The sequence below is a fragment of the Lontra canadensis genome, unplaced genomic scaffold, assembly GCF_010015895.1.
Source record: "Lontra canadensis isolate GAN:19392208 unplaced genomic scaffold, GSC_riverotter_1.0 scaffold14, whole genome shotgun sequence".
Classification (NCBI taxonomy): Eukaryota; Metazoa; Chordata; class Mammalia; order Carnivora; family Mustelidae; genus Lontra; species Lontra canadensis.
The window spans coordinates 25,288,506-25,306,229 of NW_022631008.1; the positions used below are offsets into that span (position 1 = coordinate 25,288,506).

Genomic DNA, 17,724 nt, shown 5'->3' on the forward strand with positions numbered 1-17,724 from the left:
GGTGTTCTTTGCTGAAGGAACTGCAGAGGTTGAGGGGGTTCTGATCTGACTCGGTGGCGGCAGTTTGGCAGAGAGGCAGATGGGCTGCTGTGGCCAGAGCCTGGGTCCTGAGGCTGGAGGCTGCAGGGAGCCACTGGGAAGTTTCCAGGGGGAGACTGAGTCTGGTAGCCGAGTGAAGGGCCGGGGGAGGGGAGAGCCCGGGCCAGAGGAGCCGGTTGGGAAGCAGAGTTTGCCGCTGTTCTGGTGGAAGATGGTGTGTGCGTCAGCGCCCCATCGGGACCATAGGGAGGAAAGCAGAGGTGCGGGGCCCGTGTCCACACTAACGCGCTGGGGAAGAGGGCAGTCTCAGCCCCTCTCCCCATGAGGAAGGCTGCCGCAGTGGGAAGTTCCGGGGCTTTTCACACCAAGTACCTGGAGGCTGTGGGGCTGTGAAGGTTAAGGGAAGTATGAACCCATGGGCTTGTACTGGAAGTCAAGGGAACTGGAGCTTAACTAAGTGAAGCTAACATGGTTAGCTACAAAGCCATGTCGAATCAGGTCTCTACAAGTAGAGTTGAAGAATAACCACCGCGTGACCACTGAAAAAGATACTAAGGTTATAGATGTAATTTTTAACTATGTAATTTTTAAATCTTGGGCCGCAACCCAATGCTATAGATACCTTAGAGGACTTAAAATTTTGACCTTATGACCCTTATTTTGAAGTCATATTCTTTCATTTCACTGGGCTTATATGCGACTGTTTAAGTAGAATTCTATTTTTTAACACTTGTTATTAAGACAGAATGCCGATGTTCTTAATGCTAATATGTCTAGAAACTATGTATCTGGTGCTTGAGGCCACAAAGACACCATGAAGGGACCTCCCCTTGCCCCCACCCCAGTACCATTCCTTGGTGTGGCCTTCTCAAATCGCAGGCAAAGGATCTTAAGAGACGATGAAGGCTGGAGGAGAGGTAAGCAGCCTAAAACCCACAGGCCAAATCCAGCCTAGTACCTGTTTTTGTGAATAAGGTTTTATTAGAACACAGACATGTTCATTCAGCTCTCGTCTGCGGCTATGTGCACCCTACCAGTGGAGTTGAATTGCTCTAGAGACTGTACGGCTGCAAAGCCCTCAATATTTACTTCCTGACTTGAATCTATTCAACTTGAGTCTAATTCTAAAAATGAAGTGTCTTTTTCTTAGAGAAAAGGAAAGTTTGGCTCAAATCTGCTAAATTTTTCTTTTTATCATATGCTTACGATAATGAACCCATTTAAAATTTAAATGTGCTTTAAAATTTTAAATATACCTTTAAAGATTTCCTTTCCCATTTTCATACATGTAATTTTTTTCCAAATGGAAATAAATTTATTGCTTTTTTCCCCCCTTAATTCCAAATCCTTCTTAATGTCTTTATAGTTACTGCTTTAAAGCAGGAGTCAACAAAGTCAGGCCGGCGAGCCACATCTGGCCAGCCACCTGCCTTGTTTCATTTTATAGCCCTTGTGCCAAGAACGGTTTATACGTTTTTAAGTCATCACATTTATTTCTTTTTAAAGATTTTATTTATTTATTTGACAGAGAGAGACACAGTGGGAGAGGGAACACAAGCAGGGGCAGTGGGAGAGGGACAAGAAGGCTTCCTACTGAGCAGGGAGCTCCATGCGGGGCTCAATCCCAGGACCCTGGGATCATGACCCATACTGAAGGTAGACACTTAACGACTGAGCCACCCAGGTGCCCCAAGTCATTACATTTAAATGGTTACAGAAGTACCTACATGGTAGCCTCCATTTTGCCATTCGGCCTGAGAAATATAAAACATATATTGTCTGGCTTTTTAAGAAAAAGTTTGCTGACCTCTGACTTAATCATTATACTTGGAAAAACTGTCTAAATAGCAAAATCTGAGTTTTGAATGTTTTAAAAGAAATATACTTTATGTCTTCGGTGTATATATGGTCCAGAATTAGACGTTGCCTATAGGACTGAGTGGTGGATGAGCACTAGTGACTCAGTCAGTCTGTGTAGGGCATTGCCTGGCTAGAGAGCTTGGTTCTGGTAATTCAGTGAAATGTAGGACTCCTGTAAGTAATTGGGAAGAGAAGACGTTGCTTTTGCTCGGAAACATGTTGGCAATAGATCAGGGACCTGGGAATGCCATAGCCATCTTGCCGTCTTCAGTGATCCCACCTGAACTGAAAGAAGGGCAGAACTGAGAGAATTACAGAAAGATGGAGCCGACTCCCTGATCACACTATACCTAAAATCCACCCTAGTGTTCGACTTTTAGGTTATATGAGCCAATACATTTCATTTACTGGTTAAGTCTGTTAGAATTTTTTTTGTTGTTATTTGTAGATGAAGATACCCTAACTAATTAAATGGTGTTATTCTGCCTCTAAGAAGAAGTTCAGAAAAGAGCTTTAAAGAATAATTTCTGGAATTATTTTATCATTGGACATCAAAAATCATGGCACAAAAATTAATTATGGTCTCTGACAATTTGGAACAGGAAGCTGGGAAGAAGAATTATATTGGATGACTGAATCCAGATCTAGACATGTCTGATAGACAGGAACCCTTTGCCAAATATAACACTGTGAAATTTAATGAGTCCACTATGGATGGGGGAAATCTGCCTTAGCTGCGCATGAAAGAAAAAACAAGAATTGACTAATGTTGTGATGTGACCACCAAAACCACTAACGTAGTCTTAGGCTGCATTATTCTGAATCTCTCTTCACTGTTCCTCAGCCATACCTTTAGCTCGGTGTTGGGTTCCAGACTTTAAAAGGGATCCAGACAGAGTGACACTCGCTCAGAGTGACTGAACAGGCTGACAAAGAGATCTGAAACCACATCCTAGGAGGAGGAGTAGAAGGGACAGGAGAAGTTTGTCGGTGACATCAGTGATGACACCGGCAATGATAATAAACCCTTACTGAGTACTTACTAGGTACCTGGAATTCTGCTAGCAAGTCCACATTTTATCGTTTGATCCTCACAACAGCCGTATAGAGCTGGTTACTAGAATTTACCACCCCCTCAGATGTAAGTGAGGAAACCAAAGCTTAGGTGAAAAACAGGCATGAAGTCACACAGCTAATAACTGCAATCATAATTAGCTGATAACGTAGCTAATAAAACCATGGGATTTAAGCCCTAGGAGAGGACGTTAAGTGGTGAACACCACATTTTTAAGTATATGGAGAATTACTGAGAAGAAGGAGGATAAATCTTTGTTTCCTGTGGCTTCAATTAGTACAGAGAACTGAGAAGGTTCTTGGGGGTAGAAGTACGGGAGAACAGATTTCCATTAACTGTAAGTGCATCTGTTCTCTTCTTTGGCAGAGAGGGGATTTTCTTTTCTTGATGCCTCTCTCCCCACCTCACTCTGGTTGTGGGACTTCAGCTGTCCTGCTTCCCAAACGGCCTTGTGGGGCTTACTCTGGTCAGGGAGATAGTTCTTCCTCAGTGTTCTTAACAGTCTTTGACCTGTTAATCATGCTTGCCTTCTCAGCAAGCTTGGGCTCTGTGAGAATATATTTTATTTCTCCTCTTCCTTTGGACTTCTTTCCCCCTTTTCTATCCTTTACATGAACATCTAACAAGGCTTGGGCCAGAGATTCTGGTCTTTTCAGCCACAAACCTGATGACTCCAGTCCCTGTGTACCACTTGGATCTCTAACAGCGCTCTTTCCCTGATTTCCACATCTCCTTTGCCAATCCTCCATTTTTCATTCGAAACTCAATATGGCAGACATTGCCCGTGCTTCACTCCTCAAACTGTTCTACTCCCTAACCTTCCCATTTCTGTTGATGGCAACCCTGCTCTCCTGTTCCTCCAGGTCTACCTTCTGCTCTTTCTTCTGCCTGAAATCAACCACTCATCCTGTCAACTGTTCATTTGCAAGATCTCTTCAATTTTTCCTTTTTCTCTAGTCCTATTGGCACCCCCAAGAATTAGTTCTTGTTACGTGCTTCCAAGTCTCCTAAATGCTCTTGTCACAACTCCAGAGCCCATTACCTCCTGTTTTAGAACCTATGACCGCTCCTCATTGCCCATCTGATGGGGCCATCGCCTCCCCCGAGTTGCGGGCAACGGTTCCCACGTGTCCCAGCAGAAATCTCCTATTCCTACCTTGCTGGCCCCGTGCAGTTATCCCCTGCCCCGAGTCTCAGGCTGCTCACATTCCTCTTTGCCTTCACTCGTGATCCTCCCCTCCTGAGGGTTGTGCTGTCGCTTGCGGGACCACGCTTTTTACTCTTTTAAGACCTACTCTGTGGCCTGTTTCTCCCTCTCACTCATCACTTCCTTCTCAGCATCCCTCTAGTTCCTGTAACCTGCTGGCTTTCACGATCTAGCCCTTGATTAGAGACTTCCTTGGAACTTTCCATTTTAAGAAGTTGCTGAGCTCCCCAAAGTAGCTTTTAGACTCCTTCAGGGCAACACTTTGTACATTCTTTATCACAACAGCATCCAGCCCTGGACTATTCAGACAGGTTCTTGTTGATTCAGAACAAAAGAAAAAACCAATATTGACTATGAACTTTTTCAAAGGTACCAGTCACTGTACTAAGGAGAGGCATTGCCCTTATGTCAACATAAGACCAAGGCCAAAGGCTTAAGTAAGTTGCCCAAATCGACACAGCTGATAAATGTTGGCCCAGGACCTGGTAGTTTGGGTTCAGAGCTTACAAGTTCAACAACTGTACAAAGATGATCATAGCGAGTGTTCGTAGATCCCAGTCCTGCGCTCTTCTTGAGAACCAGCAGGACCCGGCACTGCCGAACTTTGGTATATACTAAGAAGGACCCTTCGTCTTTCTTCCTTTCTTCCTTTTTTTTTTTTTTTTACCCCTTCCCATAATTGGGATACACAAATGTGTTAAATAGGGAGGCAACCTCATCAACATCCGTGACTCCGAGAGAGTGGCCCAGTGACTTTAGAAAGCCATGAATTGAAAACTAGCTTGCTGGGTTTCAATAGTTATTTAGGACAATAATGAAAAGAAGGCCTTGCCTCTATTGTTCTGACTTTCTTATTATATCTAGGAGTGAGAAGTGAGAGAACTTCCTTGGCTTCACACCCTGTCAGACTTGGTATTTTACCTTCTCATAGGGTAGATTAGATCTGTTCCTTTTGAATCTCAACTCTGAGAGCGTTGATGCAGTAGATCCCATCCACATACTCTTTCTTTGATTGGCCAGGAACCCCTTGGTACCAGATTTATGTTTTTTACATTGTGTAAAAATAAGGCAATTGTTTCATAGTATGAAATAATTACACATTTTGGGAAAGATTAGCTTGATCTTTTCTCTACTAAATGATATGAAGTGTTAAATCAAGTGTTTAAAAGGGGGGCATGTTTATGGGAAAAAATGGTGTTTGGAGAAGCTAATCCTTGGGCAGCAGTACAAGCCAAGCGCCAAGACACAACACTGAGCCTTTCCCCAGTCTCTTACTGCATTGGCGCAAGTGTGGAAGCCACACATGTGGGTGTTTGTGAGTGACCCTGGCCCCATGTATATGCATTCTTTATGATTTTGTTGTAGCAAATCTTTTATTTGATGACAAAAATATGTTGTAAAACTTGCACTCAGTGTTTTTTACTTTGGAATTGTGTGTAGGTATTTAAATGTAAGTACTTTTAAGTGTCAGCTGTAGTTAAAGGAAAGTTGTATCCTTCCTGGACAGTCTCTACATTAAAGAAAACCTTAAAAACAAAACAAAACAAAAATCCAAACCAACCTGGCAATATAATCCTACTATTGGCCAACCGCTACTCTTTTATTTGGAACACAAAATATTTGTCATCTGGAGGCTGCCTGAATTTACCTTCGATTTTTTCACATTTAAAAATTATTTGGAAAAATAAGGCATTTTTCAAAGAATATTAACTGAATGCATTTTTTAAAGTGGAAACAGGGCACTCTGTGACAAAGTAGAAAGAGCTGTGAATTGGAAATTGTGAGATCGGGGCTCCAGATCTGATGCTGGTTTGTGACCTGGGGCACATCCGACCAATTTGGGAATGACTTCCTTGCACAGGGAGACCGAGAGAAAAGGTCCCTTCCAGCTCTTAAATGCTAGTCTTTTGTGGGGCCGGCAGACCTGAGTTCTTTCTTATTGTAACAGTGACCTCTTGTGGTATATATCCTTCATCAGTTTGTTTGGTTTTGGGGGTTTTTTTTGTTTGTTTGTTTTGTTTTGTTTTGTTTTGTTTTGTTTGGATTTACAAAGTAACTTTGGGATTTGTTCATTGTTGTTGTTTCTAGTAACTGTATTTAATACTATGAAGCCTCTCTGTCTTTTTTTTTTTAAAGATTTTATTTATTTGACAGACAGAAATCACAAGTAGGCAGAGAGGCAGGCAGAGAGAGAGAGAGAGAGAGGAGGAAGCAAGCTCCCTGCTGAACAGAGAGCCCGATGTGGGGCTCGATCCCAGGACCCTGAGATCAGGACCCAAGCCGAAGGCAGAGGCTTAACCCACTGAGCCACCCAGGCGCCCCTCTGTCTTGTTTTTTGATAGATAAATCTAAGCTGGAAATCAGATGATTAAAGGACTGCAGAGTGTGAAACTCCATCTTCTAAGCAACCCTCTGTGCTTTCTTCCCAATCTGCCAATAGCTGACTCTACTCGCAGAAAGAGAAACGTTCTGGTTTTTATGCTGAACATTGTTGTATTCCTCTTCCTCCTAGGGACCAGGGGAAGAGGCGTTCAAGAGCCTCATCTTGTTTCAACAGCTCAGACCTGAGCCGACTGGAAACCAGAGCAGGTGAGGTGCACATACGCCGCGAGGCCCCAGAACTTCACCTTCAGCCCCAGAACTTCACCTTCAGCATCTCCACTTGTAAGAAAAACATTTGCACTCAAGATGTCTCATACCGGCTCACTGTTTGAAAACTCCAGTCACTTCTTCCAACTTGGCCACGCATCAACATTTAGTTTTAGAAATTTTTACTGTTTTCACAACAATCTTAATATTCTTACCATTATCCAGCTTTGGGGCCTCAGACATTTATAGATCCTGGTCTTAGTGAGCGTGAAAGAAACTATTTTGTGAAAGCATTCAGAAAGTTGCAAAAGTTGACAGTAACGTAATTCTTGAGTTAACCAGAAGTTCAAAATCATTGCTCACTTAAGTGAAGCTATATTAACGGTGTGAAGACAGCCTTTGGGGGTCTTCAATCTGTTTGAGAAAAAAATATATATAAGAGTATTAATCACAGGCTAGAAATGAGGCAGCGTGTATTCATGCAATGAAATATAGCAGTCACGCTTATAATATCGACTGAAATGAGTACAAACAATATTACGTGAAAATGTTAAGTTGCAGAAACAGTGACATATGTTGTTTATGGATACAGATCTATGTGGTGACATGTAAAATCCAACATGATAAAAATAACCACCTGATTTAGAATGGTGGTAATCCTTGGAGGGAGGGGAGGAGGGGAAATGGATAGGGGGAGGCGACTATATCTGTAATGTTTATTTCTTCGAAATAAAGGGGAGGATAAAAATACCATTAGTATTTGACCAAACTATTTGTGGACACACAGGTGTTTGTTACTTTTTCACACTTTTTTTTTTTACACACATGACATTCTATAAAACCAGACTAAAATCAGATTGAAAAAATGTTTTATTACTTTCAAAACTAATTTCTTATCACTAAAATGACTTCTGTGGCCAATAGGAGTTTCTGTAACACTCAGGAAAATCTTAGACTGATTTCCGCATCAGCATTGTTGCTAAGGATTTTACATGCACTTGCTAAAAACATCAGCCAATAAACATTGTGTCAAGTTTTTGTGTCCAGAACTCAAAGCTGTGGTTAAAAACTATAACCACTGAGACAGCAAAATCGTCAAAAACATGCTGAAATTTCTGCTTGACTTACCCAATTTCCTGTTGAATCATAATTTTTATATTTAGCAAACTGTGAACCTAGATGAAAGTGCTTTCTAAAATATTAGGTTGTTGCCCAAGACTGAGGCAAACTTTATTTAGTTTTTGTAGATTTTCAGGAGTAATCACAGGATTCCATGCTCCAGTTGCTGGAGTGGAGAGTGGTCTAGTTATATAAAATGGGATTTCTGCAGAAAGCAGCATTGGAGGGGGTGCCTGAGTGGGTGGAGACGTGGAAAGGTCATGGCTGGACACAGCCACTTGCCATGCAGTTCTTGGGGGTGGGTTGAAAGGGAACCCTTACGCCGCAGTGTCTGGCTGACTTCTGCTCTGAGAAGGAACAATCTTAGGACCATTCAGAAGGGCCTGTAAGGGCCTTTCCTTTGCCAAGGTTAAATAAGTGTTCTATGATTTCTGGCTCATCCCTGTAATTTCACTTTTCCCGGGGTGAGCGCATTATTGATTTTGTTTGCCCTAAGAAACAGATTGATAATCATTGTTCCTCATAGAGCTGTTCTATTAAAGTGCATACTGCTTAGAAGGTAAAAATGCTGATTTGAACTTATTGGACTTGGAGTCTGTATTTCTAGTAAATGTTAAGTGTGCTGTAAATATTGGGTGATTAAGTTATTTATCTGACTTACTATCTACTGGCTTTTCACTTGCCTTGATATATGCTGACGATACTCACATGTTCTGGACTTGGTCATGTACTTGGGACTATGACTAGCTATGGGTTAGGGTTGCTTGAATATTCAGGTTTACTTTTTGAGTCCATACCTATAATTTATCAAAGTTAGGGTAGACTCATAAAAGTAATGACCCAAAAGATTGAGATGATGTTCTCCCATCCATCATCTGCGGTTCTGAAATCCCCAAACTGAAGCTTGGGAAGCCTTGGAAAGCTGAAGTGTTTTTCAGACTCATGTAGTGGCAATGCCCAAGCCCAGCTGATGGGAGGCCAAGAATCGTCTTTGTTTCGTTCGTGTGAATTTGCACATACCCTGCCGCAGGGTGCCGCCCCAGAAGACCCTCCTCGGGGTGCTGTGTGTTACACAGCATGCGCACCCTATTGCCTCATTAAAATCCAAAATTTTTGGATTCCCTAACCACATCTGGTCCGAAGGCTTTGGCTAAGGGATTGTGAACCAGTTCTGATATGGACTGACGTTGTCCTAAAGACAATGCACCCATGCATTTCATGAATTCTTCCTTATAGGTTAGACAAATGATGGGAAACTTTGTTATTAAAACTATAGACAGCACACCTATGCTACTGAATTACAGCTTTGTCGATACCCTCTCTGTCTACTTTTTCTGCTCAAGGGCTCCTCACGCCTAGTGTGCCTGGACCCCTTTTGGTGCCAGGGAGGTTTGAGAAAAGGCAAACCTGGACTCACTGCCCCCTGGGTCCGGGGTGGGTATTTCTAGTGTGGAGGGTTAGAGGGGGGCCCATGCACTGGAGGGGATGGATAAATCGCATAGCTTTCCTGCTTCTCCTGGGTGATATCATCACTGTATGCTTGGGAAGTTTAATATGTATTGTATTTTTTTTTTTTCCTTCTCAAGAGTAGCACAAATGAATGAGAGGTTTTGGAAAATATGGAGCGCATAAAAGAAATTAATAGATGACCATCGTTACCCCATTTTATAGAGGGAAAGTGATGCAACTTGCCCACAGTCAACCAGCAGAGCTAGGATTCAAACCCACACAGTGACTCTAGAACCTTAGAACTTAGGACTCTAGAACTCTTAATGGGCCTTCCTAGTCAGCTGGTTTCCACCCCGGCCCCTGCCCTGAGTTAAAATAACCTAAAAATCTGTAGGCCATATGCCTTTTCATTGTTCTCACTCTCTTCCCCTCTTTCTATGAAACCCTGATTGTCCCTATTATTTCTAACTCTTTGGGGGACATTTTGGGATCTAGGCACCCACGGTGGGCATTTGATTGATTGGTACCAGGTCCACTCTGAGCAGGTACAGACTCTGAACCAGTATAGACTGGGTGCCATGAGAGGGCCTTATGGGGAGGGAGGGAGGGAGGGAGCGGAAGGGAGAAGGGAAACTGAGGAATGTGTCTTTAGCATTGCTCCTGAGAGTCCACACTGGGGTGGGGGGAGGGGGGACTCTCCGGCTACACAGTCTGTGCTTTAGATAGTGGGGTATTTCCTGTGTGAAATGTAATCAGGATTTGCAGTTTCTAATACGATTCACACTGCTTTCCAAAGTCACCTCTCAGTTTACTGATTTTGCTGTGGGGTGGAATAGCACAGAGGTCAAGAGCAAGGGCTATGGCTCTGTATGACCTTGGCAGGTAGCTTAATGCCCCTGAACCCCACTTTCTTCATCTGGAAAATGGAGACAATTTGAGGACCTCCTCATTATGCTATAAAAGTTAAGTAGAAGCACGTGGCCTCTTACAACGCCCAGCCAGTGGCAACCATTCCTCTTCTAGGACCTATGACGTTCCGGGGCAGCAGCTAATCTCATTGATTCAGTGGTATTGTGCAGCCGGATGAACGTCAGACAGCGGTGGCCTGTTGTTTTTTAATCAGGAAGATGAAATTCACATTTATTGAGTGTTACAAGAAGCCAGACACTGGGAACTGAGCTTTACCTATATCATGTCTTTTAATTCTCAGAGCCCCGCAGGCAAAGATTTTCATCTCTGTTTCACTGATGAGGCTCAGAAAGGGTAAGAAGCCAGACCCCGGGGCAACCAAGGCATCTAATCCGACACTGCGATTTGGACTGAGATTCACAAATTCACTTGGCGCTGCCGACAATGGCCTTGAAATCATGTGTCTGTTTCATTTCCTATAGGAAAGAAAGCCTCTCTGCAGGCCTTCCTTTTAGAAAAGTTTTCATTGAATGTTTTCAGAATTCTTATTCTTTACATATCTATAGTTTTCTATTTATTCCACGTTACCGAGTAGTAAGCTTAAATAAAAAATACCTCCAACTCTTTGCCTTATGGGGGCACCTGGCTGGCTCAGTCAGTGGAGCATGTGACCCTTGATCTTGGGTCATGGGTTCATGGCCCGCATTGGGCGTAGAGCCTACTTAAAAAAACAAAAACAATCATTTGCCTTATGACAAAAATTCCAACACTTAACAAAGCTTAAGACATCATGTAGTGTCCTAATGAGAGTTTAAAGTTCTGATTTCTTTACATGACCTTACTTGATTTTGATGTGTGGTGATTTGATTAAAAGACAGTGGTTCTAATTAGAATTAGTTGGGCTTAGGGGGCAAGGTATAATTTAATTCCAGAGCTGATTAATTTTGGTGATGAATAACAAAGACTTGAGGTGGTACTCCCGGTGTACCTCCTTACTCACTGCTTTCTCCTGATCTGGGTTTCTTTTGCAGCCTCAAAAGCTGACGTGCAAGAAAAGGAGACAGAAATAGAAGTAGACGAAGTCTTTTGGAATACAAGGATCGTACCAATTTTGCACCAATTAGAAAAGGGTAACACAAAAAGTTTTTGTTTTAAATTGAGAATATCTGTACTTATTTCTATGTTCCCCATTGCCCTGATATTTTTAGTACACTTTGACTACCATTTCTGCAAACGTGTTTGGAAACAAATGAAGTTATCTCTATATTCACCCACTAATGTACGTAAGAAATACAGGTAAACCAAATTTTTAGTGAGTAAAAATTATACTTTAAATTCAGGAGGAGAGCCTGCTTCTAAAAATCCCCATGGAATACATATTAACTATCACCCTCCGTCTGCCCAAGAAAATGTTGGTTTGAGCTCTCTAGGGTGGCAGTTAATACATGAAAGTGAAAGATTAAAACAGATTTCAGGCCCCTGAAACTTTGACTAAATCTCATGGACTGGCGTGCTTGGGCGGTGTGCCCATGGTTTTCTAGATCCAAATGCATGTGTCCTACTCTCCTAAGGTTACCACAGCTCAAGACCCCAGTGGACGACTTTTCTCCTTCTAGAGTTCCTAATTTCCACCCTCAGCTTCACTTGGGGCCCTTTATTTTAGGAGATGTGTGCAAACACTAGTGAGGAGAGCAGTCAGTCTGAACAAAGGTTCAAAACGAGAATATGCTAGTGGAGGAAGGCCTGCAACATGAAGGCCTGGGCCAGAGGAAGTCTTCAGTCTGAAGGACTTTAAGAGAGCTCTGAGAACACCAGCAGAGAAAAGGGAACTGGAGTTTGGGATCTGGAATGTGGATGAATCTGCCTTCTCAGAGGATTGGGGGCCCTGAAGTATGGCATCTCTCCCATCAACTTAAGAACAGTGAATGGTGGCAGGACTGGGTTTACTTGAGCTTTTGAGGGTCTTTCTTTCTTGTTTTCCTTTTTATTTTGACATAATTTCAGACTTAGAGGAAAGTGTCAAGGGTAGTACAAAGAAACCCTGTATGCCCTTCCCTCAGATTCTCCAAATATTAATCTTTTACCACATTTGTTTCATTATTCCCTCTCTCTCTTCCTCTTGCTCTCATTTTCTCTGTAGTCCCCAACACACACACCCACACACACACACACACACACACACACCCATATATAAACATTGTTTTTTTCCTCTTTTGAACCATTTAAGAACAAATTGCCAAGTGATGTCCCATATCCCTAGTACTCTAACATATATTTCAAGATGCAAGGACATTCTGTCGCATATCTGGATACTACCATACCATACTACACAAACCTTATTGAGTTTTGCCAGTTATCCTAAAAATTCCTTTTATAGAAAAAGAAAATCCTGGATCACAAGTTCAAATTATTTGTCCTCTTTTCATGATCTTGACACAGTTGAGGAATACAGGCCAGTTCTTTTATAGACTGCCCCCACAAAGGAGTTTGGCCTGGTGTTTTTTCACACTTAGACTGGGATGAGGCATTTGGGGCAGGTACACGGCAGGCGTGGTGCTGTGTCCTTCTCAGTGCGTCCTAGCGGTAGGCTCATGATGCTCTTCTGGTCTCTTACTGGGGGTGTGAATTTTGATCACTTGGGGAAGGTGGTGTCCAGGTTTTTCCACTCTAAAGCTACTATTTTCCTCTTTGTAATTAATAAGTATCTTATAGGGAGCCACGACTTCGAGGCTACATTGCTTTCTATGACTTCTCCAACTTTCACCCACTAGCTTTAGCCCCCTGAGAATCTTGAAAGTTCTTAAGTTCAAGTTGTCTTTCAAGGCTCTATAGCCTTTACAACAAGCCGACTGGCATAAAGAGTTAATTTGATCAACAGTTTAAAATCTGACCCATGAAACTTCCTTTTTTAGTTTCTTTTCAACTAAGGCAGCTACTCCTCATTGAACCCACCAGGCTAAAGAGTTTGCAGAGGGAAGTGTTAGAAAAATGCCTTGAGATCTCCCCATGGCCAGAGAGTGGCCCACGGCCTGAACTTGGGGTTTGTGAAGAAACTGCCAGGAACAGAAGAATAAAACAACAAAACAAAAGTGTTCTTACAATAGAGCTCAGGTTTTTCCTTTTATTTAAAGTGAGTCTAAGTCATTTCCCAAAAATTCATTTATTTAAGTGTATAACCGAAAGCCATTGAAGGTTACCAAGCTATTGAGGTTTAACATTTTTTCTTAGATGTTATTGTTGAAAAGAGCTAAAAATGGCCTGAGTCATTTCCTTCTTCAGGCGCACACTTCCTCTATGTGGGCTTTTAAGAGCACATTATGGTATTTATTTAAGATTGGTTTCCTAATTTTAAGTTTTGTGATGGGATCTATCAGATAATATTTTTCAACTGAATATCTCAGACTTGGATTCTTAGATTTCCCCTCAGGTTCCGCTTTGTGTGCTTGTTTTCTTCTTCATATGCCTACTGGGATGGATACCACGTTCAAAGACGGCTGTCCTCAGAATTCTCACCATAAAATAAAATGTTCTAGGGTTCTCCCCTTTCCCAACTACAGTCTTCTTATCCTCCTCTCTTGTAATAACCACCTGCAAGTAATAGTGGCTGAGGTGACACTGGTGAGATTTCTGTTCCCTTGGAGCCCTCTTTTCCCAGATAATGAGCATCGTTCTCACAGAAAAATATGGATCATTGTTTTTGTCACCAGATACATTATAAAACAAGTATTTATTAAACTATGTTACAGGTTGTCAGTACAGTATTCTCAATGAACCATGTTCTGGTGATACAAAGATACAAAGACACGATTCCTCCTCACTTAGCATGACATCTGGGCAAGGGCACAGGACATGGAACTCGGCATCCATAGATATGTAAGGAATAACACAATACAAAGTAATGTTCTTGGAATGTGGAATGGTACATCTTTTCTGGAGGAGCCAGAATGTAAACAAAGCCTTGATGGACCCAAATCAGTAGGAATGAAGGAGAGGAGAACATTCTGGGACAGTGGAACTACGCCCTAGAGGGCTGGAGGTAGAGACACTGTGGTGTGTTTGCCTGAGACTGAAGGGAGCACCATGAAGTAGTGGGCGTTTGGGGAGTAAAGCAGGCCACCTGGGATCGGTACAGTTCTATTCTTTAATACACTCTTTGAAAGACTGTGTGTTCTAGATAAGCTGACTGATGAGTAAATAAGTCAACATGTAGGAGGTAGATGAAAAAAAAAACAGGTAGATGGAAACTGCAAGAGAAGGGAAAAAACATAGTTCAGGAATTTGAAGATGTTTAGGGAAAGAATTAGGGGGTTTTACTTACACTGTGTTTGACACACTTGAAGACTTGACCTTAATTAGTAAGTGCCGCTTTACTCTCTTTGCTCTGACAGAAGAAAACATTGAAACGATTTGTGCTGCTTGCACACAACTTCATCACGCTTTAGAGGAAGGAAACATGCTTGGAAATAAATTTAAGAGAAGAAGTGTTCTCCTGAAGACCCTGTATAAACTAGTTGATATTGGTTCAGACTTGCTCAGCCTTAAACTTGCAAAAATTATTCTAGCAGTAAGTCTTTCTTTCCTCTGGTCTAGTAGACTGTAGCACATAAAAGTTCTATCTAATGCTTTATTTGTAAGTCTTACAGAGATCAGAAATGCAGTGTGTTCATTTAGAATCTTGAAAAAAAAATCAGGGTAATAAATTGCCATCTCCGAATTTGACTAGGAACGCTGTCTGAGGCTGAGGTCGTGGAAAATGTTCAAATAAACTCTTATATTTGGACTGTGGGTAGGTTTAAAAAAAAAAAAAAAGGTGACAATAGGCAAACACATTCAAAACAGTTTCTCAAGTAACTTGACTGGAGATCGGTATCAGGGAACCCAAGCTTGTGGTTTCTCCCCTACGGTTTCTGCTGGGTCCTTGATTCTGCTCCATGATTTAATAAATAACCGAGGATACCCTGGGCCGTGGGCACACTGGCCAGGTGCCTTATGAACCAGCGTGAAACAGAGAAGCAGCTGCTTGTGGTCATGGGAAGGCGGGAACAGAAGGCTCCCGGGACGTGTTAGAAGAAAAAGCCAGACACCAAATAAAAGTCTGGATAAGCTCTGTCTCGGACAAAATGATACCATTGTTTGAGGGGAACACTTTGTTGTCACAGCCATAAGCGGTTGGAAACAAAAGATAAGACAGAGTTATTAGAGAACCTTCTAAAAGAGCCGCTAAAACAAATGAATGAAGCTTTGTTTACCTGGTTTCATAAAAGTAAAAGCTATTTTGTTAACACCCATAATTCATATAATTTAAAATCCGAAAGTACACAGGGAAGGTAAGTGTTGGCATACTTACTAAGAGCTCAGTAAGAATGCCCAGCGTTCCTTATTTTGATGTCTTTCATGAAAGCAAAATATCCTGACTACATACTCCATGTAATTTTTGGGGAGAAGCTACACCTTTACTTAGCTGTCATCACAAACTATTTATCCTCTTCTAAAACACTGTGATATGATATATGACTCAGAAAGCAATACTTCTTTGAAATGGTGATTTGAGATGTATTTTGATCCCCTCACTGGGGGTAACTGATCGGTCAACTTTAATGAAACAAAAAAGAGCAGAAGCCACAGAGATCATTGAAGTTAAAAGCTATAGGTAGACTTACGTTAACTAACTGGAATTTAAATAAAACTTGAAAAAGAATAAAAAAGGTGCCGGGTAAAGGTGAAAAGGTATCAGCGTGCTTGCCCCATTTCCTGTCTGGCCCTGGATTTGGGGTGCCCCCTAGGCCCAGGAGAGCCCCTGTGAGAGGCTGGAAGTTTCTACCAGCATAGCTGCGCTGGAGAGACCGAAGCTGTTAGCTGTTGAGCAATCCATTGTTTTTGGTTTTTCATCTGGATCCCAGACATTTTGCCTCCTACCAAGCCAAAAAGTAGATAAATAAGACAGAGAAGGAAAATGTCATGAATTCATCAATGCTTTCCCGAGAAAATATAATTTTGGCTATTAAAGGTTAATTAGATATATGATAAATTAATTAGATATATGATACGATTTAACTATTTTAGGGTAAAAGGCTAGGTGATCTCCCAGGCAGTGATCTCATCCTGAACTCAGTTTGATTAGATAAAGCTCTCTGTGTGGCGTTGACCGCCTTGCAGAATCAGGGGCGATTCTGAGCGGGCTACACTCCAGAGTGCAGACATGGGCAGGCTGTCCCTTTTGATTAGCTACAGAATCAGGTCAGGAAGGTTGTTCAAGGTCATCCAGGCCAACTTCCCACCTGCTACCTGAATCTCCCCTTAATGTTCCAAACAAGACATTGTTTTGCATAGGCCTTGGTGATGGAATTCTATGTAAGTTTTAGAAAGACCATATCATAAAAAGTTAAAAAAAAAAGAAAAGCTAACTAACAAAAAATATATATGGAACTAAGATGTTTTTTAATATCTTCTCTAGTTTCTGCCAGTACTACCAGTTTAGTATTAAAGTTCAGACATTTAAAATTATTTATAGTTAGGGGCACTTGGGTGGCCCAGTCAGTTGACCTTCAGGTCAGGTAACGATCCCGGAATCCTGGGATTGAGCCCCACATCGGGCTCTCTGCTCAGCGGGGAGTCTGCTTCTCCCTCTCCCTCTGTAGCTCCCCCTGCTTATGCTCTCTCTCTCTCTGTCTCTGTCAAATAAATAGATTAAATCTTTAAAAAAATTTTTTATAGTTAAAAACATTCAGGGAGTATAATATCAGTTCTTCTGCTTTCTTGCATTTTTTTTTTTGGTTAAGTTAGTTGGAGGTTTTGCCAGACAGCCATATAATTTTAAACTTTGTGTCAAAGGATCTTACAAAATGTATCAGTCTGTATTAAGAATTTTTTAAGTACAAACATATATGCAATGAATGCAACTATATATTCAGGAGGGGGAAAAAATCTAGTACTCTAGGTAGGGGGTAACAAGAAAACAGAAAAGAAACCCCACCAGTCTGTCAAGAGTGATTATATATAGTAGTAGTAGTGTGTAAGTGTTCTTAAACTTCTCTTTAATTTTCCAAATTTTCTTGGAATAGAAAAGACTGCTATTTTTAATGTAAGAAGTAAACTACCCCAGTACAAGAACATACTCTGTGCCAGGGACTCTTGATGCTGGGAATACAAGTGAATAAAATTCCCTGTCTTCCCTCCTGGTGCTGTATGTAGCAGGAGAGGCTGTGAAAATGCAGAGAAATGGCGGGGGTAGGGGTGGGGTGGGGAGGGATGGGGGGTGGCGAGCTGGGGCCAGCATGTTGCTAAGAGCAGAACGTGAAGCACAGGGCAGGGAATGGTCTGGGTGCGAGGAAGGGCTCTTCTATGTAAGGTTGTCCATGTTCCTTGCATGTGACTTAATATCTTATTATATTTTCATGTCTCAGAGTCATAATTTTATAGTCACCAAAAGAGAAGGTGTAGGAATGTGCTTTGGATGTAAACTGACCTTATAGCAGGC

The 17,724-nt window shown here is 41.9% G+C and overlaps 1 protein-coding gene across 2 annotated transcripts in view; it reads left to right on the plus strand.

Annotated features, from left to right (window-relative positions):
- ARMC2 (armadillo repeat containing 2) overlaps positions 1 to 17,724 on the plus strand; it is a 107,602-nt gene that overhangs the window by 32,201 nt on the left and 57,677 nt on the right. For both annotated transcript variants that reach the window (XM_032858267.1, XM_032858268.1), the window contains exons 6-8: positions 6,694 to 6,770; positions 11,279 to 11,377; positions 14,636 to 14,811. In XM_032858267.1, the coding sequence (XP_032714158.1) occupies positions 6,694 to 6,770; positions 11,279 to 11,377; positions 14,636 to 14,811 (352 nt within the window). The remainder of the gene's footprint in view (positions 1 to 6,693; positions 6,771 to 11,278; positions 11,378 to 14,635; positions 14,812 to 17,724) is intronic.